The following is a 26,603-nucleotide window of genomic DNA, read 5'->3' on the forward strand; positions in this document are numbered from 1 at the left end:
CGCCACCTACAGGCCAGAATAGCAATTGCAGCAACAATTACCTGCAGATTACATCGTCACCCTGTTAAAAAATCGCCTAACTCATTTTTTTCAAGTTTTGCAGGAAACACAAAAAACTTCACCAAAAGTTTAGCATATGACTTTTATTGAAAATTTCACTCAAAAAGGATGTAACAAAAGATGGCTATTGGCATAGCAATAACACTGTGTGTAAATTATGTAACTTAAGAGAAATAAATGACTTAGACAATTTTTTAAACATGCCTTTGTGACTTAAGCAAGATATGGTAACACTTTATTTTAAAGGTGTGTACATAAGAGTCACACAAGCCTGTCAGAAACATGACATGACAAGTATCATGAGCATTAATGTTACTTCATTGTGTCATTAATGTTCATGACACATCCCATGTCATGTTTATGACACACTCATGTCCCCCTTATGTAGACACCTTCAAAATAAAGTGTTAGCATATCTTGCTTAATTCACAAAGGCATGTTCAAAAAACTGCCTAAGTCACATTTTATTTTGACTTAGACATAAGAATTCGGCTTAAGTCACACACTTGACATAGGCCATTATCTTAAAGGGGTAAAATCACATGATCTGATCAACTGAGGATGTAGCCGATTTTACCATAGGTGGCCGGCGTCATGAGATGATTTAGGCAAAAAAAACTATTTTGACAAAAATGACTTAAGCAATTATTTTAACAGTGTATCGACATTATTCATAGAACTCTTTTATTAGAATGATGTTTTGGATTGTCACCCTTTACTTTCATATAATTGTACTTGCTGTTTTACACCTTTACATTAAATCAAAACAAAACCCATAGGCTACATCGCACAACCTGTCATTAAAACATTTAATAAATACAAAATAAAAGTAGAATATAAATATATAAAGTAAAATATGAATGAAAATAACTTACTTTATACATCTGAAACACCACATCTGTTTAGTTTATTCATTCTGTAGTTGCCACAAATGTATTTCATTTTATCAGAATGAGAATTTGGTTTTCAAAGAATTTGCTGTGGTGTATTGGTGCATAAGATCAAAGTACTAAAATATAGATTTAGATTGAGGTAAGTATATCAGTCAAAAACCCCAGCTTGAATAGAAAATATGAATTATATGACAGAAGTGTCATCATACAAAACATATTTTATAAAACATAAACAGTAGAAACAATGTCTACAAATATGGAATTATTTAAATGAGGAAAGGAGCTATGCAAACAATGTTATAGCTTGACCCTATTTTTTGACTTTGCTTTATGCTTTAGATTCTCATTTTTACATGCATGATATTCTAATATATATTTAATAAGCATTGTTGGGGGAGCCTGATATTTTCCAAGATTTTCATGCCAGCAGCTGCTTCTCTGCAATTGTTGTGCATACATATACTCACACACATTCTTTCTTTTAAATTAATTTAGGAAATAATTTCTTAAGGTCCAGAAAGCCAGACATTCAGCACTTGTCCATCTCGCCAATAAGTCAAACAGACACACAAATGATATCAATACAACCTCAGTTTAATAGTTCAGATAATAAGCATCCCAAATGTCCTCCAGCCTAGGAAAAATAGTCCATGCTGCAGTTCGTACTGCACTGTACTTTACTTTAATAAAGAGGGCTTAATGAATGTGTGTATTCATTAACAGAGATTAATTAATTGTATTGAGATCAACTCAGTTGTCCATAGACATTCAGTCTTCGTTTGGTACATATTTCTGTCACAAGATTAGTGCTAGGAGTTATAAAAGCAACTACAAAGTCTGCCAGAGTCCAAACAATTGCCTTCTTATTTAAGTGAACAATTAACTTTCACATAAATCACCAAATCCAGTCAGAGTGTGACACAGCAGCTCCTGACATGGTGTTTTCTGAGCCTCAGGGCTACACAGTCTGTGGGTGTGGATAACTGTCTGAGGTCTACACATGTCATCTTTAAAGGGCCAGAGAGATGTGATGAGGTCCTTGTGTATTTCCAAATTTGAGCCACCGAAACAATAATTGCAGTGCTGATGTTACAATGGTTAAACAAAAAGGCATAGTCCACACAGTGTACACCACTGCCTGGTCACAAGTGGGGACAACTGGGAACAATTTATTATATCTTCTATTATTCTTTTTTTTTTTCAATAATCCCTTTTTATTATACTGTATTTTTTTCTTCTTAATCCTATCTTGTAACTCATGTGAAACCTAGTTTTTTCACTGTTTTGATTGGTTGTATCAACCTTTTTATCTCCAAGTACAATTTGTGGCACTTAAGTGAGGATTTTTTTGACATCTGATGCCAGGTTACATTAAAGTCTGGTTCCTTTATGCGTGAGTGGTATTTGTTATTATTTTAAGCTTGAAATGGCTAACATTTATTTAAATGACTGACTAACAGTATACTGAAAATGTAACCTAACATAAAGAGAATACAAAAAAAGTGTACACTCTCCTGTCCATATCTTGATCCTGGCAGCTTAGAGGACATTGCACATAGCATTATCACACAGGTGGTGGTGGGGGGGGGGGGGGGGGATACTTTAACATGAAACAGATTCATCATTTTTTGAAAACACGTGTCTCCTGCTCACTGTTCTTCTCAGTCTGTCCACTGAAGCAGCAGGACGCTGTGTTGGAGAAGCTGCAGCTCACTCCAGTGCACTTTAATCACCTCCATACCCACATGTACAGCAATTGAATCAGTTTGTGACAAGATCTGATGCTCTTGGTTTGGTAGATTTCTCAACAGTTAATCGGTGGCAAACCCAGAAGGTAACCCGTTGGTGTGTCACAAATCGGTGTTGGTCGTGTGGCTGTTGCTTGAACCCATAGAGATGCTCTGTTTCTCCCTTAGTGTCTTGATGACCGTTGCAGCAGGAGAATGGAGCACCTTCCTGGAAAGTCTCATTCTGCCGTCTGTTGGGTCCCGTCCAAAGTACTTGACCTGTGAACATAAATCCAGTCAGAAACAATAAGCCCACAACTTAAACACAGGAGGCTACTTTCCATAACACAGCCTGTAGTGACAAACACATACCTGTATCTGCTGCCCCACATCGAAACCCAAAGCACTTGGATGTTGGATCTAGAAGTATAAAATACATAGAAATGTGTTCTTAAATCTCAAACATGAACAGACGAGCAAACAGTATGCAGATGCAAATTCACTGACCCGTTTGTAGTCCAGTTGCGAGTTGTGCAGCAGGACGGCACTCATGTTGGGATAAAGTTTCACCATCACGCCAATGTCCCTGAAGCAGAGCAGGAAAAATCTTCAGATGCTTCTCTTAAACATGTTAAAACTGTCTGCTAATGACTGGCTTTAAATGCTCTTTAACAGTCACCATTGCAATGTATTAGTTTACCTTATCTCAGTGATGGTGGCAGTGTAGATCGCACCAAACTCCAGCTGATGTTCTTGCTGCAACACAAAACGGAAATACACATGTATCTTCATGCACATACAGTACATACACATGCACAGCCATGCTTTTACATATAATAATATCTTAAAAACAACAGCTTACAAAGTGCTTTGACAGAGAGCAGTAAATCACAATGAGAATGAGGCCATAAGGCTAAAAACAATTCTTGCATTAAAAGAAGAACAATAAAAGACAGTGCAGGATTAATCACAAAACATTCTCAGATACAGAGGAAAATTATCCTGATAAAGTAATAAGAATAGATTTAGAAGGTAAAGGGAGTAAAAATGACCAAAAGAAAAAAAAAAAAAAAAAAAAAAAAGTAGTAAGATGGAAAGCATTACATAAAAGCAAGTCTGTAAAAACAAAAGAAGTGATATAAAAGATATTATATGTCCACAGCCTCAGATGAGTTTCAGAATCTACGTGATATGCTGTGGTAAGTAGGTTTTTGTTATTCTAAAATGTTCACGTGTTTAAGAGTTGGAGACTCACATCATCTTTGCAGATTTCATTGATGAATTGTTGGGCTTCATACATGGCTGCTGGTGTTGGAGCGAACACAGAGAAAGTCTCCTCGTCCACCTGACTTATTGTTACACCTAAAGAAGAAAACACAATACAGTTTAATCATTTTGTCTGCATTGTGTAGCAGATTTTGGTTGGTGCAGCACAAGGATGTCTTGCTCCGGCTTGGTTTTCCAATTCAGTTAAATGTGAAGTTACGATCACTTGTCACCTGTTTCTGCTTGTAGCTTGCGAAGATTGTAGCCCCCTGGGCCGACAAAGCGTGTTCGTTTGGAAACAGGCACTCGGACATTTTCTGAAGCAGAAAAAAAAACTCTCACACATCAGTTATAAAATGAGCCAAAATTAATGTTTTAGGTCCTGCAGTTGCTACCAGACTGTGCCATTATTAATATTTTGGCCATGGCATGCATCAGCATTTTTAGCCCCGACCTAACTCACCTTGAAGCTCCCTTTAACTCCTTCTCCCGCACAAACAAAGAGCAGACACTTAACAGCTTAACCCAGCCGAAACCCTGCCTTGGCTGGCCTTTATGCCCTGATGGCAGTATCAGCTTCATGCCATGACCTGATCAGTAGTTCAGCAATCATCCTTATTATCCAACTCAACCAGTTTTACACATACACGCTAGTTATACAAAATAACATTTTCACACCTAGTCCAAGCTTGTCCCTCTTCCTGTTAAATGTAGAAATGTATGTTCAAACACAAAACTTACCAACAACAGGTCCATTCTCTTTCCTCCTCTCTCTGGGTTTTGCTATACAGTTGTTCATGATGCCCAAGATTTCCCTCTTTGCCACTGGAACATAATAATATTGACACAAAGGCTATCAAGACACCATAAATATGAATTTACTGTTCCATTTCACTGCCATTTAAGCTTACCTGTGGCCTGTTGGATAGCCTCCATGACCACCTTCAGAGGCAGACCTGGGATCTTCACGTCAGCCTGAAGGTTAAATAAAGGAGTGTAAAACAGAGATGGAAGGACAAAACCTAAAGAAGGTTTTTGCAGGAGTTGATAGACATTTACATTTGTTTACATGTCATAATCATTATACCTTTAGCTTTCCTGCAAAATGTATGTTTTATAGTGGATAACTTATCATTGTAAACAATACATTTTTACAGTTTAAATCTGTACAGCATACTGCCCCAACAGTCAAGGTATCTTTACAATAAATAGTGAACTTTATATATTTATGATGAGCAAATGTTTCATTAAAGCTCTAAATCTGCCCTGGGCTCCTACTATATGTTTAACGCAGCACCAAATTATGATTTTGTAGCACAAAAAATGGGCCAGGTGAAAAATATTGAAATATAACGGACATATTTTGAGGTAAAAAATCTATTTTCAACACTTGCTGTAAGTTCTCAGATACAGTACCTGTAAAGCAGTGATGCCCTTGTTCGTTCCTGCCAATTTAAAGTCCATGTCTCCAAGGTAATCTTCAATTCCCTGTTTGAAAACAATAATTAGCTCATATTCAACACATTGCTTAACTACACTCCGGTGGTTGGTTACTCATTCTATGTACCAGAATATCAGTCAGTAATCTGTAGTCTTCGATCTCAGCAGGTTTCTCTGGGTTTGCTTTGGAGATGAGGCCAACTGCTACACCTGCCACAGCAGAAGAGATGGGCACACCTGGGAGAGATTTGGACATATAAGTACAAAGTTGCACTAGACTTTATTTAAATAAAAACACTGAAATTAAACTAAATCTAGTAATCCTATCCTATATGCTCTGACACATTTTTGTGACTGCATGATGCTTTTAATTGAAACTCAGCACTTCTTCATCTGTTTCACATTAAAAATCCTGTAGTCTTTTAGTGGACAGAAGACATTAATTTAATAGCAAGGCTTTCATTGTGAAACATGTACATTCCTGTACTTCAAATGTATATACTACCCTCTTGTGGTGCTTATTAGGTTACTACAAAATTCAGTTCAGCCGGGATATTAACAAACATACAGCCACAGTGACTGATTTATGACAATATATGTGTAATAATGTAATGTAATAATAAAAACAGAGCTCAACAAGTCAAACAAATCTTAAATTGAAGCTCCAAATCTGCTACTGTAGTACTATTAAAGTCAATAATCATATACATATGATTACTGACTTTAATACAACCTAATGACTGTTTTATTGGGTTGTTGGTAGCTGCAGCATTAAAGTTCAGTAAAAAAAAAAAAATACATAATTTTACTACAGAGATGATCAATTGTAAAGGAGCCATGTCATGCATTCCCACTCCAGTACCTGCATCCATTAGAGCGAGGCTGGCTCCACACGCTGAAGCCATTGAGGAGGATCCTGAAGAGGTGAAAGTCGACAGAGGAAGAGAAATAAATAAATAAATAAACATGATTCAGACAATGTAACCTCATGTTTCTGAGTGAGGCATCCTGCCAACACATTTCCTGTGGTGTTTTTACACTTAACACCACACTCACCGTTGGACTCCAGCACCTCAGCAGTGACCCGGAGAGTGAAAGGGAAGTCTTTAGGAATGACTGGTCGGAGAGCTTTCTCAGCCAAGGCCCCTGAGAAATAAACAAATGTAAATATATTCACATCACAATCTTTGTCCAGAAGTTCTTTTTCTAACTTCCTTCTGTGTTTCACTATGGGAATCGTGATAGACAGATCAAACTGTGCAGGGGCCACGCCCCCTCCTATTACCACAGATGACCAGTCCCTCCTGAATTACTCGCTTTCTTCCCATGAAGAAACTATACAAGCTCCCTCAGCCCATGTAGGCCAGCTTGGATATCTGTTCAACTGTTCATAGACGAACCGTAAAGGATCACATTACCGAACGCAGTTCCCGGCTCAAGTCTGGTTTTGCTGAGTACTTCGTAAGTACACGGATTGGTTCGAGCAGTGACGTGACCGCGTTAAGGCGAACTGCTCCCTGGCTGCCCTGTATTTGTTTACCGGTGCAGTTACTGACCGTGTAACATTAGCTCTATACCACCAAGACTCAGTTAGCATTAGCTTGTTAGCCGAGCCGGGTACCGGGAGTTCAACTAACGTGTTACGACGCAGCTTGTACGGATGAATATTTAAACGTTATTCCACTTTTTCAGGCAATATGTCTTCGGCTACTACCCCCGCCAAAAGTTCGGAACTGAAGGCTAAAGAGGCCTGTGCCCTGCATCATGCGGGGCGTCCATCTCGGGCAGGGACCCTCACCCGATGTGCATAAGTTGCATGGGTGCTAAACATGCTCAAGCATCTTTGGCTGCCCCCAGTCATGCTCTCACTGTGCGTCAATGCCTGAGAAAATATTGGAACGGAGGCTGAGAGTGGCTGTGTCCAATAACCAGGACCCCTGTCTGCCAGGAGCCACAACCAGCTGGGCGAACATGATGGACGCTGACTCCCCGGTCATGCCTCCACTTTTCGAGGAGTTCCTCGTAGTGCCTGCCTGCGTGAGAGAAATGAGCTGGTTCTGGTCCAGTCCATTTAAGAGTAAGCTCCACACCAAAGACTGCTCTAAGCTAGAGATTCATGGGATGGGGGAACTGGGGCTGGCCGAACCCCCAGTGGTGGAGCCTGGCTTATCACCTCCACCCTAACCGTCACTCTCCCTCAGCTTCCTCCGGCATCTCTCTGCCCAGCAAGCTGGAGCGCTTCACCGCCTCCACTTTCCAGAGGATGTACAGCTATGCAGCACAGTCTGTGTGCTCTCTTAATGCTATGACTTTGCTATCTGCGTACCAGGCAGAATTTCTAGAGGAAATGGGCCGACAGCTGGATGGTGGGGCACCTAACCAAGTCCTCTGGGATGAGATCTATGTAGTGAATGACCTATGTAGTGAATGACCTCACATGGCGCAGTACAAGGCTGTGGTCGGGTTATGGGTCTTGTAGTCTCAGGTAAGAGAGCCATGAGGCTGAACCATTCAGGCCTAATCGATGCACAGAAGGCAGAGGTTATGGACGCAGCATTCGACCTGACCAAAGGTCTTTTTGGTCCAGCTCTGGAAAAAGATGAGGGAGAGCAGCACCCTCAGGAAATAAGAAGGTGAAGCCTTTGACCGCTGCCTACCCCAAAAACAAGTCCCTCGCCCCCCCTCTGTTCCAAGGGCGAGCTTTGCCGCTGTGGCTGCAGCAGCAAGGGGGAGACAGGGTGGTGCCAAACCATAAAGACAGGCAGTGGGTCAGTAGGCTAACCAACAGCCCCAGTCAGAAAACACATGGCCATGGGGCAAACACTCGTTTGCTGCAGTGGCAGTGAAAAACCGCCACCCCCACTCTGGGGAGGGAAAGAAGAAGCGTCCGACCTAACGTTCCTTGCTTCTCCCACTCCCCCTTCTGCGAAGAAAAGAAGGGGAATGGAGGTGCAACAAAGCCCCAAAGTTCATGGCTCAGAGACCCTGGTGAGTTCCAGTTCTCCAGGTGTCGCCCCGATAGGGCAGCATCCTTTAGTTGGTCGCTTTATGAAGGGTGCATGCCGCATACTTCCGGTTTCTTGGCCCCTAGTTACTTTGTGGGACCTGTCGGTTGTGTTGGACACCCTCTCTCATCACCCATTTGAGCCTATAGAGGCGGTGGAGATTACGTTTGTTTCTCTTAAAACAGTGTTGCTCTTAGCTTTGACCACGGCAAAGCGGGTGAGTGCTTCATTTATTGCTTCAAGAGATTGGATGCAATCCGGGAGGCATAGTGAAACACCGAACAAATTTAGAAAAAGAACTTTGGGTTACTTAACGTAACGCCAGTTCTTTGATAACAGAGTGGGGTGTTTCACCATCATTTCCCTCCTTGCATAGACACAGAAAGAAACCAGTGATGAATGATTCAGGAGGGACCATTCATCTGTGGTAATAGGAGGGGCCGTGGCGTAGTGAAACACCTCACTCTGTTATCAAAGAACCGGGGTAACGTTAAGTAACCCAAAGGTTTTTGATGAGAATAAGTAGTTAACAGACAATAAATACAAGTATACAAACCATGTCCGAGCTCTCTCCTGTTCATGCCTCCCACCTTTCCAGTTTCATTGGTTGCATATGGAGGGAACTGAAATTGAAGGCAAGATTAATTTTAAATTCAGCTTGAAAACTAAAATATACAGAATCATACAAAAAATAAACATAATCATCCATGTTTACTCACCTCATAATGAAGCATGAAATTTTTGGATTTGATGCCACTGTAGAAAGAAAACAGTTTGAAGACCTGGGTTAAATAGTCGATATTTTAATGCTATATTTTAGTCTGTGGAGGTAAATTAGGCTGTCATAGACATAGACAGACATTATAAAACAGTATGTATGTGCGGTTTCATGTGTGAAAATGAGTGATATCTTACCTCAAAGCTGTAGTGATAATATCTGCTTTGATGCTGGATTCAAGGGAATCAAATGTGACACTGGACAGCACCTTTATAAAAAAGAAAGAGGTCGAGGACTGAGCTTTCTCTGTTAAAAGACAAGAGCAGCTTTTTCACAGCAAAAATTTCAGGGGGAAATAACGCTGCTGCTATCACTTTCATTATCTTTCAGTTGCAGGAAACACCCACAAACAGTCTTATATCTCCATCATATAAGGGCACAATGGTATTCTTGGTTCAACAACCGACCTGTGTTTGTCCTCTCTGGAACAGAGCCGAGCCATGCAGCGGTTTAAAGAGGTCCACATCACAAGAAATGTTCCTTAAAGCAGTCAACTCCCTCCCATCACATCTACAACATTTAAAATAAAGAAAATCCAGTTATGAAGGCACATCATGCATCATGAGAATATGCATTGATTTGACTATAGGTAGTTGCTTACCTCTTGTATTCATTTAGCACTAAATTGCGGAAGATTTCTTTGCTCACAGTGTTGAAGGATTCAACGATTTCAGCCTGCTCAGTCTGAGGGAATCTTTCTGCACATGGAAGATCAACATCAATTGACACTTTTTAGCAGACAGATGGAAACATAAATTACCTACATGAACCCATCTGAATTAAAATGTAATGATTTCAGCTCACATTCTTTTCATGCAACATAAATACTAAAAATGATGTACCTTTTAGTTCCTCTTCAGTTTCCAGTCGAATTTTGTTGATAGCTTCATCTCTTGAAATCTAAGACAAAATGATGAGATAAATTACCGTTATTTAGAGATTACTGATTACTGATCCAGAGATAAGGTACATAAACATTATCATATCAGAAACATCAATGGTTCTAGCTGCTTTAAATAAACAGAAAATAAGATGAGTTTAAAATGACCAAACGAGGTGGTGAGAGAAAGCTAACACACAGATTTTGACATCAACAAGACGTCAGACTTTACCTTATCATGAGTAAAATCAGTGAAAACACCATAAATCTTCTTGGCAGCTGATCTGGAGAGGGAGAAGAGGATGAAAAGGTCATCACTGACATCTAAAACAATATGAGTTCTATTTTTGTCACTATATTGTAAGGAATAAGGCACAGAAACTGCTTCCGGTACCACTGGTAAACCGAATAGTGTCTGCATTTGTTTAATAAACCAACAGTTTAATTCAGGCAAACAATCCCAAATTTTGTTGTATTTTATTCTGGATATCATATCGAAATTTGGTCCTGGTGCCCATTCACTTCATCACTCTGGAACTATGAAAAACAGTCTCATGACTGGTCTTACTGTCGAACATGTTCCACCATAACAGCCGGGGCTGAGAAGATCTTGACCGGGGTGCGCTTGGTGATCTTCTCTTCTCGCACCAGCTTCTCGATGCCAAATATGATCTGCTGGGTGTATTTGACTCCCACCTTCACTGCGTGGCAAAAGTCCTGCTGCAGCATGTTCTCAGCTGACGCCTCGATCATCACTGGAGAGTCACATCAAAGAAGATTTGTATGATGTCATCATCAGATAGACAGAAGAGAGAGAGAGAGTAATTAATAACCTGTGACAAACAGCTGGAAATGATAAAATGCATTGTACAATGTATTATTACTCTAATTGTGAGATTGTTACATTCAGAGAAACAATTCATAGAGTTTGAGTGTTACTTGATTATCAATCACATTAATAACTGCTATATATACAAAGTTATATAAAAACAAAGTTGGCTTGACACCCACACTTTGCAACTGATTTATAGTAATAATAATAATAATAATAATAATAAAGGCAGCCAAGATATATAAATATAGGTACAAGACAATGACTAAAAGTCTTACAAATAAATAAAAGCATTTAATAAAAAATAAGCAGCAGTGAGACGGTAGATGACATAAAAAGAGGCAAGGGCACCCAGTGCATTGTGCTATTTTCGTGCAAAAATATTAACAATAAACATAATAATTAACTTAATTACTATTTGTGACATTGCAGGTCTTCAGTTTTTTTTCAGTTTTTCAAGCTTTTCAGTAGATAAACTTTTGCGCTTCTGCTGGAAGTTTCATAACGTTCACCCACTTACCCACTTGACTGCAGGGGGCTCCAGCCACAATCAGGTTAAGACTGCTGGAATTCATCTGTGTCCGAGTGGGGTTGATCACCGTCTCTCCGTCGACCATGCCCACACGCACAGCACCTGTAGAAACACAAAGACACAAGTAGTGCCAAGCTTGATTTAAATAATGTACAATACATTTTCCAGGAGCTGAAACTGAACAGACTAAATCAAATTATTGAATGTGGCATTAATCTGTTGTGCGTTTCTCACCTATGGGTCCATTCCAGGGGATGTCAGACAGGGCCAGAGCAGCAGATGCTTTAATAGAAGAAAAAATATTGTTTGAGCTAAGGTTCTTAAAAACGATGCTCTGTGGATAACACGGAGGTCTGACATTTTACTCACCTGCATTAATAGCCAACACATCTGGATCATTGACACCATCAACTGCCAGCAGGTTACAGAGGACCTTCAGGAGACATGAACATACACAAAAAGTTGGTGGCAGATAAAATTGATATTGTATTTGTTTAAAAAAGGCAAGAGAGGGGAAAACTATTTCCACGTAATGATGAAAAGAATTTAAAACTGAACTAACCTGAGTATCATAAAAGTAACCAGCAGGGAACAGTGGTCTGATCGATCTGTCTGAACAACAGAAACACGAGGAACTGTTAGTCAAAGCTTCAAGTCACTTCATAGTGTAATATCAGCTACATTAAATATAAGACACATTCTTATCAACTCACCTATTAATCTGCTGGTGAGGATCTCATTGTCAGTGATGCCCAGTTCTCGCCTCAGATGGTTAGTGGGGATTCGACCTGCTGCAGCTGCTTTCTGTCTGTAGTCCACCTGTCAGTCAAAGAGGATATTCATTCAGACATTTTTAGCCCTATTTACATATTAGAGCTACCTGACTAATAAGATAATCTTTGTAGTTTGTTGTTCTGGTGCATAAATGACTTACAACAGACTGCACAAAACCTCTGATCAACTTTATGATATATTTCTACCAAATGTATTTACATTACCTATAGATGTGACGACACTAGACAGAATAAGCATGATAAATTTTAACCATCACAGTCTAAAACAAAGACAGGTTGAGAACATACCACAAGAGGCATGAACTGAGACGGGGATGGTTTGGTTTTGCTCACAGCAGTCACCATCACAGAGGTGTCTCCCAGCTTCAAAAAGAGAAAGACATTAGCAATTAATATGTATAGAAAAATCACACATAACATTATTAATTGTTAATTACATTTAAGCAGTATTGACAGAAAAAATGTACAAGTATGAAAAGTAAAAAGCATTCTTCATATATTCTAATATTGACATAGATTATAATATTTTTCTGTTTTTAATCACTAACAAATACATGTAATGGCTTTTAATGTTACAGTTCATTTCAGATACTTTGAATACTACTAGTTAGATAAGTAGTATAGTACTGCATCATATCATAGAAAAATAATATGTGTTTTTTGAGGCACTCATACTTACTTTTTATTCCACTATATTTCTGTGACATTAGTTACGAGTAACCTTTGACTGCTTTTAAATAATAAGATCAACTAATAAATGAAGATGTTTTGTTATGGATTGAGCTACCCAGCTGTATATAAAGTAGTCCTTTAGCTCCACTTTTACAGCTGCAACATAATGATGTTTAAATATTAATGCATCAAAAATTATAACTCAATAATATAAGTTATTGTAAATTATTCTTAAATGTGCCATCTACACAGCGACCATTGCATTTTATGTATAAATGACATGTAATGTAATGTAGTGTAATGTAATGCATATTTTCATGGTAACACATATGTACTTTTACTTGCAGTAGAATGCAGTATGTCTATAATTTGGTATGTACTTTGTTACAATCTCTTACTACTGCCAGGTGTAAGTGATAACATTTTTTTCTGTACCCGAACTACAGCAGATCCATCAGCAAATCTAGCAAACCTCCCCGAAGAGATCTCAAGCTTCCTACAAAAACAACAAGATCACAACACATCAAACATGTCTCATATACTAAAACAACTGTCATATTTTTATACAGAAAGATGACTTATATTACTGGATACCAGCACGTCCCTGTTGATCATGTTCTGGGTCTGATTAAGAGCTTCATGAGTAAACATGGGGACACCAAAGCAACGGATACACTTGATAGCGGGTAGAGAAACGTTTAACTGAAATTAAAAACAATGTCTTGCTTGTTCACAGTTAATGAAAGAGAAAGAAAGCCGGAAAAGTCAACTCACTTGTCCCCAATGTCCACCTCCAGACTTCGTGGATTAGCATGTCTGCTGTAAACACTGCTGTGACATAAACGGACATGAAGGCGGGCAAACGAGCGCCCCAGATGAAGCAAATACCTCATATTTAAATAAAAAAACGTCAACAAAAAGAGAAAAAGTATTTGTCAATGTCTTTACAGTTGAGCTATGCGCATGGAGGCTTCCATGTCGGTTAGTCTCATGTCCGGAATTACGTCACAGGGACGCGCTCTCTGATTGGACCAGCCGGGATGAGTGTGTAACGTCAAAAGTGTCCGGACAACAATTCCGCTTTCCCCAATTTTAGTGGTTTCATGTGTGAGTTTAATTAGATAGATACGCTTAAACTTGTAAACACAAAAAAGTGTTAAAACTGTGAAATTGTATAATGATTTTTTTGTGTGTTTTCTTTCTTTCTTTCTTTCTTTCTTTCTTTCTTTCTTTCTTTCTTTCTTAATTTTATTAAAAATATATATCTATCTACTTCGTCTATTATTTATATATATTGTTATTATTAATCCATGTAAAACTATTTTCTTATTCATAATATATTATTTCTTTGAGCACAATGTTTGTATTCAATAAAGTTTACAAAACAAAAACAATTCTGCGTTAATTTAGCTTTTCCTTTTTTTTTTGCTTAATTTGATTCAGCGTTTCCTTGTTACAGTTCATTAGAATTCATTTGTCTTTAAATAATCTATCTAAGTATTTTTTGTGTGTTGTTTTTAGCTGGGTTTTTGTTTTGTTTTTAGCATTTCAGGCGTTATACTAGACCTGTATTATTTGTTTTTAAAATATTAATATAAATTTCACTCGAAACTGTCAAAATGGATCAAAATGGTGCTGAGCAGACCATTTGATTCCTCTCACAGTTCGACTTGAACTGTCTTTACTGAGTTTTGAGGCCTAAACATCCCCTTTTCTTTCAGCTTTGTTTCAGCTCTGTTATTTTAGCCAAGATGAATATTACAGAACAGAACCAAATATGTGCTGGATAAATTATTTGACACCTAGACTTTCAAAGACGAAGTTAAACATCTGTTTCTGACTGTAACTACATAAACATCTTTTTCGAGGATACAGATAATTGAAACTTAAACTGTCAATAATTTAACCCCCTTGTTTGGTAAATGTTATACACATAAGCAATATAAGTCAATTTCCCATTCAAAACAATATGTCTTAGAAGTAGACTGGCATAACAGAGAAGGTAGCAGTGGCTTGTAATCCTCAAAAGTATGCTATTTGAAATCCTCACCGCTAGATGTCAGGGTTGCACCACAAAAATCCTCTTTCTTCTTGTAGGAACATTATTGATGAACCTTTCATACAATCATCACTTAAATCTGTATATAATATTATAAAATGAAGTTTATTTTTCAAATATTTCAGCCTCTATTTTCATTAGTTTGATCCACCACAATCCACTTTTCATATAAGTGTGTTTTTATATGGCTCTTCTGTTCAAGTCAGCTGTTTCAGATGTTAACTGAGAGATATTTCCAAAAAACAATGGACTCTGTATACTTCAACCGGCTGTCAGTTCATCAGACTGTGAATACATAAGTGACCTTGCTGATATGCGAGTCCAGGAGTTGGCCCTCCAGCCAGACAGCCCTCCAGTCAGTCAACGAGCCAACTCACTAACTGTGGGGCTGCTGCAGTTGTTATGGCAACAGATGAGTGTTAACACCATCTCTTACACTCTCTGGATTACTTTCACACATGCACACACGCACACTTGCACAGATGCACGCACTCAAGTTAATTGCAGGATTTCACACAAGCTCACACCCACTGAAAAACACACATTCCCATTATTACTAGGGTTTCTACTAGTATTAGCTTGTTTCCATGGCTCCGGGACACATTGAGATCTCATTATTACCAAGCAGAGCCACTGACTATTAGTGTGTAATGGGCCAGCCAGTGTTTTGTGGTAGATACAAGGATCATGTACACATCAGTATGTTGTGTAGTTTTGTCATGAAGATGCTTTGCTCTTTTAGAGAATCTTCACATGTAAATGTCCATTGATGAGCATAGATATCACTAGTAATCTATCAACTGTCTGTCAATCTATATATCCATTCATTATTAAACCATCATGTAGTCATCTTCGAGCTCTCTGTGAATAATTTGGACTAAACTGTGTAAAGAGTTGATTAATTAGTCAATGAGAAGTGATAGGAAACGGGTCAATATTCAATAACCAGGAGAAACTTAAGAATTGAAATAGTAGTCAACCTGAATGTTTTTGGAGAAAATTTCGAAAACATAGCCATACCAATTGATCTTCATAGTGATGGACTTTGTATATTAGGCTAACAGACAAAAATCCAAATTGTGTTGCTGTACCTTATTGTATTTTTTTTTTTTTTTTGCAGAGGTTTAGGAGTAACGTCAGAGGGAAATAAGCTTTGCTCTTTCCCTGTATGTGCGTGTGCTTGTGTGTTGATGTGTTACCTCTGTCGCTTCAGGACTCCAAATGCTTTTCTGATTTCATGCTGTGTTGTTTCAGGAGGTGACAACAGGACAGCCTGCATGAGCGCTGCTGCACTGATCTTTGTTACACTCACATGAACACACACCCACATGCAGAATTCACAGGATTTTCAGCAGGGGAGAGATTTTTCTGGGTCCTTAGCAAACATATCACTCTGTCTTTAAAAGCAGATTATCTTTCATTCCAAACATCATGTGATACATATTTTTCATAGCTGATTTTGCAACTTTTCCTGCTGAGTTGTGTAAGTTCCCACAATTCCATCAACACTGATTAAAATTGTATCCTTTTATGTGATGGAAAGACAGATTCCCATTTCTCCTGTGTGTCACTGAAAAGCCAGTAATTGGATCCACTGTTATGGACATGCATGAGCTCGAGGGAACCGCCGTTTAGACAGCTCATAGCGACTTGAATTGGCAACGCATGATTTCCTTTGTCACAAGCGTGGTAATTACATTATGGCTCATGGCAACGATCCACGTTATAAGGTTCCACTCTGTCAAAACAAAGGAGAGCAGAATTTTTCCATCACAACTGACTTTGAACCATCATAAACTACTTTCCATTATGGAACAGTAGATCAAAAATGATTTATCAAAGAGCCATTATGTGTCTGTTATCTTAAACCAGGTTTTATGATTCAACGTAACTCTCTTATTTTAAAAGAAAATCTGTTTCCCATATGCATGCTGTTCAATGGCAGGTTAGCTTTGCCAGTAATAAGCTTCTATAATAAATGAACCTCAGGATCAATGTAATGATTGGATGCAGATTATTGTGTGTGTGTGTGTGTGTGTGTGTGTGTGTGTGTGTGTGTGTGTGTGTGTAGGTGTGTGGAAATTAATGAGAACCAATATGAATGAGTCTTAACCTGTATGATACACGCACTAATCAGAATGAGATTCAATGAATAATAAAGAAATATGATATAAGACACAGAAAATGAAATGTTTTATTCACTGAGTGTCCTGACAGTACCGGTGCAGGTCAAAATCAATGTTTATTTGATTTTCATTAAACATACAAAGTAATTAAAATTTGTTTCATTACAACTATGACCCCTGCATTCTTAAATACTGGCTCCCTGCAGTGTTGTTGATCTAAAAAGCCTCTCAGACAGAGAAGAGGTTAGATTGATTCAAAGCCTCGAGGCCTGGACTGCAAAGAGCTGATTGCTTTTTGGTCTCAAGCCTTGAATCCAGAGCGGTCATTAGGACTGGGTTGGAGAACCTCGGACTCTGCTGTGGCTCGTCATGGGTTAAACAATCAAAATAAAGCACATCCTGTTGTTAGAGATGGGAGAACATTGAATTACATTTGGCATAATGGTATGAGAAAAAAAAAAATTAATTTATTTTTTTAGATTTTCTCTCTGATTTTACAGCATGCAGAGGGTTGGGAGACACACAACACACATAATTGCCCTGTAATGTTATGCAATGAGGTTTTGACTCAGCCATGGGTGTCTTAATCATTTAAACTGGAGAGATTTAAATATCAGGTATTGATTTTCCATAGCAAGTCTACAGGATGAGACAGAGAGGATGGTCAGCATGACCTCTGCTGTGAAGACAGAGGTCAGAACTTTCAATCATTCAGTCAATCTCGAAAGGCAGGAGTAGGATTTAAGGATCTATGTACAATTAGTGTTTCTTATGCTGTTGTTTACTCAAAGATATGCTATGGTTTTTTTTGTCTGTGCTCAACATACTTCAAAAACAAATACTGAACACAATTAGAAAACACTATCATGTTTTGAATCATAGTTTACATGCAAAGATTTGTAGCAGACAGATATGCTTATCATATCTTAGATGTATCATGATAAGGATTGTATCACTAGTTTCAAACTCTCAATTAGCAGTCCTCATTTTACAGTTACTGACCAGTTAAAAGTTAAATTTATTAGGAAAAATAATGTTACTTAGAATACGATTCCTAATAATTTAGACTAACTCTAGACATTGTGTAAAGCTCGATCATTGGGTCGGCATGGCAAGAAAACAAAGTAGATCAGATTGCCATATAACTTGGTATAAATAGTCATTGTCTCCACAGGATGGACCCCAATGTTTGCAATGTAATATTTATGACCAGATAATTTTTGTTTAATGTGTGAAACATGTGTTGTACTGGGCTACTGAGGATTATTTAAAAGCATGATGGAGCTGGACTCCTTATTAACGTAACTACACTGTACCTGTATTGGTCATCTTACCTTATTACTGGAACTCATTACTGGTTTTATGCTACTTGAGAAAGAGGAAATGGATACAATGCAAACAGTTCTGTCCAGCGTTAGTCAGCCCACCCTGCATTCAAGGTCACATGAGATCAGCAGAGCTCCAAATCAAAATGTTTGTGGTTACTTGTAAATTCCAGTGAAATAACTAACAGGAAGCTGCAGTCGTATAAAGAAGACAGAAAGACAGTTTTATCTGAGAGAGGAGCTGCAACAAAGTCATGTGGTTGTTCAGATAGAGAATGTAATTTTCTGTTGATTCCAGAGCAGTGCTGCTTTGTGGTTATGCATTAATACCATCTAGAGGAAACATTTCAATGTGTTTCCATGTGCATGCTGCTTCAGGAGAGTTTGAGCCAAGAAAGGCGGTCGCTGGGTTTCCTCTGAGTGGTTTTCATAGCTGAGTTAGAGTGTGAGGAATGCTTCTGTGGGTTCTTACAATCTCTGAGTCATTAGGTGGAGATGGATGCAGCTTTGTCACCAGACTTCTTTAAAGCATCATGAATAATAGATTTTGATTAAACAGGCAGGAGCAACCCGCTCAATCCAAGGTAAATGAATCCCACACTCAGGGAAATAAGTACTAACACACATACAGGATCACAAACACACTGAACTATACAACATATCCTCCACAGTAATTGAGCAGAACAATTGTGTTCAGGCTGCTGTGTGGGAAAATGAAAGGTTTCATTATCTGCGTCAGCGTTTAATTGTGTGCTGGGGTGATAGGGTTCATCGAGATGTGTGTGGGTTGCCACCAAGAAGGACTCTTTAAATGTGAAAAGATTTGATTAGAGTAGATTCTGAAGCAAATTATGCTTTTTATTTTTTAGCTTATATTTATTCATTATTTCACCTTTATTATAGGGGGAAGTTTCACTGAACCCAAACATCTTTTTTACAAGAAAAACCTGGACGTACGTCATTAAGATAAGATAAACTTCATTGATTGCTGGGGAGGAAATGTAATCATTTTGGGAGAGGTATGGTTGGGAAACAAAGCATCAGGTTGCCCTGACAACCTATTTTCTCAATCAGCTTCTTATTCTGAGCAACGGTGCACAATATATTTTGGTTTGGTTATTTTACTCAAGATATTCTTTATATTTATCATTGTTGTTGTTTTGTTTTACCTATGCTCTTCTCACTGGTTTAAAATGGGTGGGGCCCAATATGTACAGTTGGAATGTATACCAATAAAAGTGATTTACGGATCTAGATTTACCACATTTAAATCACAATGTGATGACAGATGTGGGGCTGGTTGCTTATTTTGCAATATCACAGTCAATCAAATCTAACAAAAACACATCAACACAGTCACACTGATGAAGCAGATTAGCTGTGTTTAAGTTTAAACTCATAATTAATAATTACAAGTTATGTTTGGCCCCAAAAAGTGTTTACTTTGATTGTCAAATTGAATATGACATGAAATTAATATGTCTAGAAAAAGTGAGAATATGTAACTTTTAAGAAGACAAATTTGCTGACCTTATGAACCCTCTCTGCTTTTGCTACTGTGCAATTTGTGGCCACAATGTTCAGCAAAAATACACAGGCTCATTTTAAGGTTCAAAACTACATTTTCAGAGGCATTAAATTAAATTAAATTACTTTAGATATAAAACAAGTAGATTACTGTCTTAATGCCGGTATTCAGTATGCAAGAGATATTGTTTCATTTCTGCAGAAGCAGGTATTTTGGTAAACTCATTGCACATTTGATTTTAAAGATAGTAAAGTCAGTTGTAAAGACAGGTGGCAAAAGATAAGGTCAGACATGATATTTTTGAACATACTGTATGTGATTTAAAACACTTTTGCTGTCTGCTTTTAAAAGCAGAGCCTGATGTCTAAGAAGACAAATAGAGAAAATGTAATCCCTTTGGCATACATTGGATTTTGGAGGAGCTGCACTTCATGCTGTAACCTCCTGATGTGAACTCCCTGAACGTACAACCCTCTAGTCAAACACGTTTTGCAGAAAACAGAACACAACAGGTCTAGTCAGGATCTTATACTGTATAGCCTCAAGCTGAAGCACCAAAAAAAGCAACCGTTATTCAAAATGCAAATGAGAACCTCTGCTTATTCAAGAGAGCTGCTACTGCTGCAGCCGAAATGTGCTTATTAAAAGTTTCACCGGAACATACAATAATCTGTTTGTTCCTGAGAGGTGACCCCAGTCCCAAGCTCCCAAATCAGTGATTACATTTTAATTGGCTATCTGGCCACGCAGCCTCTGCTCCCTATTCACACCAGCAGAGCCATTCATCAGTTGTTGATTAGGTGTCTCCTATACCTGCATGTATAGTGAATGACTGTAGGTCTGGACTTATCTTTCAGTCATTACCTCACTGCTGATTTAACTAAAAGAAAAAATGTGCGGCATGCAGCAAGAACTCTTATATATGTTAATTTTTATTTATATATACTTTTCTCAGTCAATTGTTTAATTTTTGCACATTTCTTAACTTTTTCACTTTATTTGTATTGTCCTGATTAATTGTTTGGTCCATAAGATATCAGAAAATAGTGAAAAATTACAATCACAACTTCTTAAAGACCAAGGTAACATCTTGAAATGTCTTGTTTGGTATAAACTATACTAAAAAAAACGGCAAAATATTTAGTGTACAATTAAATTAATCAGAGAAAAAAACAAATCTGAAACTGTAATCCAAGTTGAAAAATGACTTAAATGATGAATTGATTATCATATTTGTCCACACCACTGTAGTGCCAGCTAAATACCTTTTGTTTGTTCCAAATTACCCAATAAATGATCCTAGATTGATTCATTTCCTTTGCATCCTGCATGAATGATACGCTTTTTATGTTAGACAGGACGTGATATAATGCATCCCTCACAGACCATGTCAGTGTGATAGGAGTAATATATTTTATTAACAGGCAATGATTCATTTACTGTACATTTACAGTAGTCTCTTTGTACACCAGGTGTCAGTAGCCTACTTGCCTTGCTGCTTGCTGTAAATGCAGACAAAAGGTATGCATGGACCCGCAGAATTTCCTACTTCACAATAACAAAAATAAGCAAAACATTTATAAAAATGTTAAAATTACAGCAGGCTACTTGAGCTTTAACCAAACTCATTCCCATTAATATATGACTGCATCATTCCTATAAAAAAAATCCTTCTTTGCATCATAGCTCTACAACTGATTTAACTGTACTAGATGAAACTAAATGTTTTCTAAGAACACACACATCTTAATAGAAAGGGATGCTTTTATGAATGCCCTATTTTTCTTTTGGAGCAAAAGAGGCGGAGGGAGATGCAGAGGAGAGGCAGAGAGGAGGGCGGTACTAAGTGTCCTCCAGTCATCCTCTCTGCTCCCTCTGTTCATTAGTATGCTGCATTTGAACGGAGGCAGACACGGGGAGAGACAAGTAACCGGTCAGAAATTTATTTAATATGAGGAGTAAGCTGACAATTTTAAAACCAGGACCTTAAACCTTCTTGGATCTTCTTCCCGCTCTGGATATTTCCCTTAACTTAACGGTGTCGGAGGAATATTTCCCCTTAACGGTAGATTCCTGTGTGAGATATTTTGCCATTAACGGTCATTTTTTCCAGAGCGAGCATAAAACCATACCTGGCTCAGGTCTCATGTAGCCTTTACTCGCGTTGTATGTAGCTAGCTAAGCCGGTGGACGCTGAAAAATATTATATGTGAGGTTTTTAACAAAAAATGTAATCCATTTTCCTCCCCATGAGGTAGCCAAGCAGCAGTTGGCATCTGAAACAGCTGGGTCGTGTCGAGAAGATTGTGGATTAACGTTTTTTTTCTTTCCTGTCAACGAAAATCTCCAAGAAACCCCCTCGGTTTTTTCAGTGGCCAAAATGAGTGTCGATTTAATTGAATCAACTACATGAGTGGAGACAAAACAAACACACATTTCTCCCACGGAGTGCTCATTTTTTAAAACAGCGCCAGTCGCCCCTGGAAAATATGGAAAGCGAGGTTTTCTCCCCTTTGCTGGAGCAGTTTATGCTCACGCCTCTGGTCTGCTGGGTAAGCTCCCTAATTATCTATTCAAATGTGTATTAAGCTCACTAATTAAACTGCCCTGCCACGTGAAAGCCTTGCTTTTAAGTGTTTATTGATTATCTTAACACCTATTTTCAATGTCCCATTTATTTTCAGGTGAAGACAGTCGGGCAGGCGACACTGACCGATGGCACCCAATTATCGGAATATATTGAATTAGTGGATGGGATTTACCTGAACGAGATAATGCTTGAGATGTAAGTAATTTAACACAGATTCAGAAATGTTACAGTGCAATGTACTTCCACCAGGATTGCTCAAACGCACCATGTTATTGCATGCATACATCTCAAAATATGCATGATATTTAGCCACTTTTAACAGTTGTATAACAGGATATATATATATATGCAGTTTGCTAGCTCAATGATGTGGTCTGTATGGACAAGAGACAACAAATAATACCCTGGGGCTCTTAGTTGGGTCATCCCCACACAAGCAAATAGCAAATCAACCATGTCTTCAACAACTCCAGCCTCTGTCCAGCATTTGAAATTATCTGCTGAAGTGAATCTAGGCTACGCACAAAGGGACCCTGTATAGGGTGCAATCGTGGGTCACACTGTCAGAAATCTAAGCAGACAGTTATTGTCCCGTTCAGGATCCCTCTGAGTTGTCTGGCTTACTCACTAGCATCAATGGTGCAAAGAGGCAGCAAGCAGCTCGACAACTTCCAGTAGCTCTGTTTTTTCAGTCACCCTAGACTGTCATCTGCAGCCGACTGGAAGACACCCCGCCCCTGAGAGCTACAGAGCTCACGTTTCCTGCTGTGCTGCAGATTAAACTAGGAATAGTAACCTTAAGCGGACACATACTGGAAGCAGCACAGAATCTGGATGCAGATTACACAGCACTGCAGAGCCTTCATTACTGTAGCCGACACAGAAGGACATTTGTTTGTTTTTTAGTCAAGTAATAGGGAAGTAAATGCTTTTGGCAGTGAGAGAGTGTGGATGCTGGAGAAGATTAGGCATCTGTCTGAATCTGTCCATCTTTCCAGACACCTCCTAACATATAGCATGACAGGAGACAGCTTTCCATTCCTTTGTCTGGCTCAGGGTTGCTACTTCCCGCTTGCAGGGCAATTTTTCATATTTTCCGCTAATGCCACACTTTACTTTGTCAGCATTTACTCCTCCTGTTTGCCTGTCAAAGGGGAGTTCAACCAAGCCTGCTCCCAGTGGAATTGATTTTCACCTCAGAAGAGATTATGAATGTGTTGCAGTTTCATAGGGCAACCTCTTGTTCCACCTCTCCAATATTCCAAGGTTAGACTGGCAGATTGTCTTGGTAAAGGAGAGCTTGTCTTCTGCACAAGCGTCTTTGTGATTCTATTTATGCAGAGTGTAGCTCAGTGTTCCCAGTCAATTGTTTTTAGAGGGGTTAAGCTGTATCTGTGTTGCATGAGGAGCTGATTAACTCCAACTGGCCATTTCCTGTCTCTGGTTGGTGTCCTCTTCCTCCTTGTTTTCCCTCTTCCACTGTCCTTGATCTCCTGCCGCTCGGCTGCATCACTCCACTAAGCTGCCTACCTTCAGGTTTCGGCAACCTCTTCCACCTTTATCTCCCATGCTTGTTTCCCTCCTCCTGCCCCCCCAGTCTGCATCCACACTCAGAGGAATCCTTCAAAACACAGAGGGCTTTAAGGAGGCCATTGCAGGTTTATTTGGATAAGAGTGTCTTTCCTCCCCATAATGATGAACAAGCCAGAAGTATTTTTAGATCATTTTTCCTTGTGGAACATTGTACAGTGGGAAGCACCCAGAGGGATATAAGGGGGAAGGGTTGGAAGCGTGAGCAAGACGGAAAATGATTTGCCAAAATGGTTAAAACATGACAGATAAGATGTGCAAAAAAAGAGTAAGAGGGTAAAATGCAATCGGCAAATTCAAGCAAATGTCCTCCTCCTCAGATATACACATTAAGACTGAGATGTTTAGCCAGGCACTCGTAAGAATTCAGTCTGCAAATAAATGGAATGAGTTGGATGGGAATATGTTCTGTGGTTTGTTGATTGCTCTTATACAGGACAGCCAGCGTTGAGCAGAAATGAACTGTGACTGGCTTAGCGATCGCCTGACAGGATGTTGGGGATTGCCAGTCGCAGCCAGCTCTGTGTGTTTATATTTGTGTGTGTGCTTTTCTGTAGGGCTTCTGTGTCTGCGTAGGAGTATGTGTATCTGTGTGTGTTTTTTCTTCTGTGCATTTTCTTTTGGACTGAGGCAGCTGTTGGTAGTCGTCTTGCCCAGCCACCCTCCCACACAAAAGGCCTACAGTATTGGTCAGATGTTATGTTGGTGAGACTGCTTTTTGTCTGCCTCTCCCTCTTTACCAGCACCACGTGGTCACCCCCAGCAAGCTGAGCTAACCAAAATAGGCTGTATCATGAACTAAAATGTATTTTACAGCTCACGCATCTAAACTGCTATTGCAAGAAGCTTCGAAAGCCTTCAATCATTGATGGCATTTTATGTATTTTCATTTTAAATTAGTATTAAAAGATGGAAATGTAGTTAAAACATGCTACATGGTTCAAGGTTTGTGCCAGTTTGAAGCTGTATGGTAACTGAAGGAATTACATGGTTTTTAGTAATGCTTCCTTTCTTCTCTTTATCTCTCCCTTAAAGCAGTTTCCAATATGAAATATAATGTATGAAGTTGGCATTTCAGACATGTAACACACAACAGGAGATGGACTGTATCAGACTTTTCCACTTACTGGAAATACTCCCTTTGGTGTAGGTGAAGGGTTGTGCCTGGCCAGAAAGCAGGACATTATGGTCATGTAGCTGGTTTGTAATTTCTCAACAACATCTGAGTCATTGGCTTTTCTTGTTTCAAACCTAGTTCCCAAATCTTGTCCTCTCTCCAGTTGGATATATATGTCCTCTTTGTGTAAATGACCCTTCTTCTGCCTCAGATGTTCGTATTTTTCCTATTTTGTGCATTGCCATGATAGAAACGTCATAAACACGCACACTAGGTTGTTGTTAATTCTCCAGACATTGACATGCTCTTTTTTTAATACATGGGCTAAGTCGGACACGTCACAGACTTTGTATGACGGAGCTGGCAGGATACATGATCGGTATGACTGATTCAGACATTGTTGTTCTCACATGCAACACCTCCAGGTAATATCTAAACAAGTTCAGTGTTTCAGTGCATGTGTGAAAGGAGCTTTACACTGTTACACTCATTAAAAGTAGCTTAGAAACCACAGGTGAGTTTTCCAAGTGTGAGCAACTGTAGGCGATTATTAACAGGGGTTGCATTGGTTCCAAACACACTCTCACTTACTCATTTTGTTTTTCCCTCACCCTCTCTGTTCTGACAGCTTGAAATATTCTGTAGTGAGTGTTATTTGGCACTTAGCTGCTTGTGATCGATCCATTTGTGTTAAAAAGGCTCCGCTGTTAGCTTTCAGTCAGTAGTTGCTGTTCAGCTTCACCAACAAACACACTTCCAGAGTGAATAATATAATTACAAAGATAAACACACTTTAGTAGGTGAATGTTACAGTGCAGCAATGTGTGCACAAAACACTGTCAAATTTTTTTTCTCTTTCTGTTACATACTCATTTACAGTACTCTGGCCGAAGAAACTTGAGCTTTTACCATTTATACTGGTGATGTCAGCTGTTGTAGTTTAAGCTGTGGTGTTGCTGTGTGAATGTCTCTGTAAGGCTTTAGTGCAGACATGGCAGACAGGCTGGCAGCAGTTGTCATCAGAACAGCATGGAACAGCATAGAGGGAGAAAGAAGAGAGACCCCAAGATTATCTAACGGTTTGCTGACACCCAGATGGCACCACATCCCCTCCCCCCGCCCTCTTGTGACTGACATTACCTAGCCAATTAGATTGCCTCCATAGTGCTGTCAAACCAATTAGTTTTCCCGCTCAGCAAGAGGGAGCCAATTAAAGATTTGTCAGAGTGACAACTGTCCAGTTGAATTCTCTGTTTTCCTGCCAATCCTGTAGACCCGTGCTGGCTCGCTGGCCTGTTCGGTGAACCCGTCAGTCTGTCCTCTACGGGCTGTTGGGACTGAGTTATGTGGGTGAGATAGACATTTGCTGCAATAAAAAAAAAAAAAGGA

The 26,603-nt window shown here is 39.0% G+C and overlaps 2 protein-coding genes across 5 annotated transcripts in view; one reads left to right on the forward strand and one right to left on the reverse strand.

The window, feature by feature from the left end:
* Positions 1–1,528: 1,528 nt before the first annotated feature.
* LOC131993722 (polyribonucleotide nucleotidyltransferase 1, mitochondrial) lies at positions 1,529–13,958 on the reverse strand. The gene is made up of 28 exons (XM_059359726.1): positions 13,654–13,958; positions 13,315–13,375; positions 12,496–12,570; positions 12,127–12,232; positions 11,976–12,025; positions 11,783–11,846; positions 11,648–11,695; positions 11,402–11,515; positions 10,618–10,804; positions 10,282–10,333; positions 10,012–10,069; positions 9,771–9,867; positions 9,577–9,679; positions 9,307–9,377; positions 9,111–9,147; positions 8,948–9,014; positions 6,443–6,532; positions 6,249–6,302; positions 5,514–5,623; positions 5,363–5,434; positions 4,858–4,921; positions 4,688–4,771; positions 4,180–4,263; positions 3,936–4,042; positions 3,381–3,436; positions 3,188–3,266; positions 3,053–3,100; positions 1,529–2,959 (listed from the first exon to the last, which is right to left on the reverse strand). The coding sequence occupies exons 1-28, from the start codon at positions 13,770–13,772 to the stop codon at positions 2,804–2,806; spliced, it is 2,313 nt and encodes a 770-aa protein (XP_059215709.1). The 5' UTR covers positions 13,773–13,958; the 3' UTR covers positions 1,529–2,803.
* A 7,820-nt stretch (positions 13,959–21,778) lies between these two features.
* The window catches only part of ccdc88ab (coiled-coil domain containing 88Ab), a 69,783-nt gene continuing 64,958 nt past the window's right edge, over positions 21,779–26,603 (forward strand). For all 4 annotated transcript variants that reach the window (XR_009396314.1, XR_009396315.1, XM_059359260.1 and 1 more), the window contains exons 1-2: positions 21,779–22,469; positions 22,602–22,702. Coding sequence is in view for 2 of the 4 variants with exons in the window: in XM_059359260.1 (XP_059215243.1) it covers positions 22,407–22,469; positions 22,602–22,702 (164 nt within the window). In the remaining 2 variants the exon portion in view is untranslated. The remainder of the gene's footprint in view (positions 22,470–22,601; positions 22,703–26,603) is intronic.

This window comes from Centropristis striata, chromosome 20 (genome assembly GCF_030273125.1).
Source record: "Centropristis striata isolate RG_2023a ecotype Rhode Island chromosome 20, C.striata_1.0, whole genome shotgun sequence".
Taxonomy (NCBI): Eukaryota; Metazoa; Chordata; class Actinopteri; order Perciformes; family Serranidae; genus Centropristis; species Centropristis striata.

Bases quoted from the DNA above. Each gene is read 5' to 3' on its own strand.
- LOC131993722 (XM_059359726.1), bottom strand. From the start codon at position 13,772: ATGAGGTATTTGCTTCATCTGGGGCGCTCGTTTGCCCGCCTTCATGTC. The intron at 12,571-13,314 runs GTACAGAAAAAA...CTCTTTTTGAAG, and splicing joins ATGGATCTGCTGTAGTTCGG to CTGGGAGACACCTCTGTGAT. The intron at 12,026-12,126 runs GTGAGTTGATAA...TCTGTTGTTCAG, and splicing joins CCTCACCAGCAGATTAATAG to ACAGATCGATCAGACCACTG.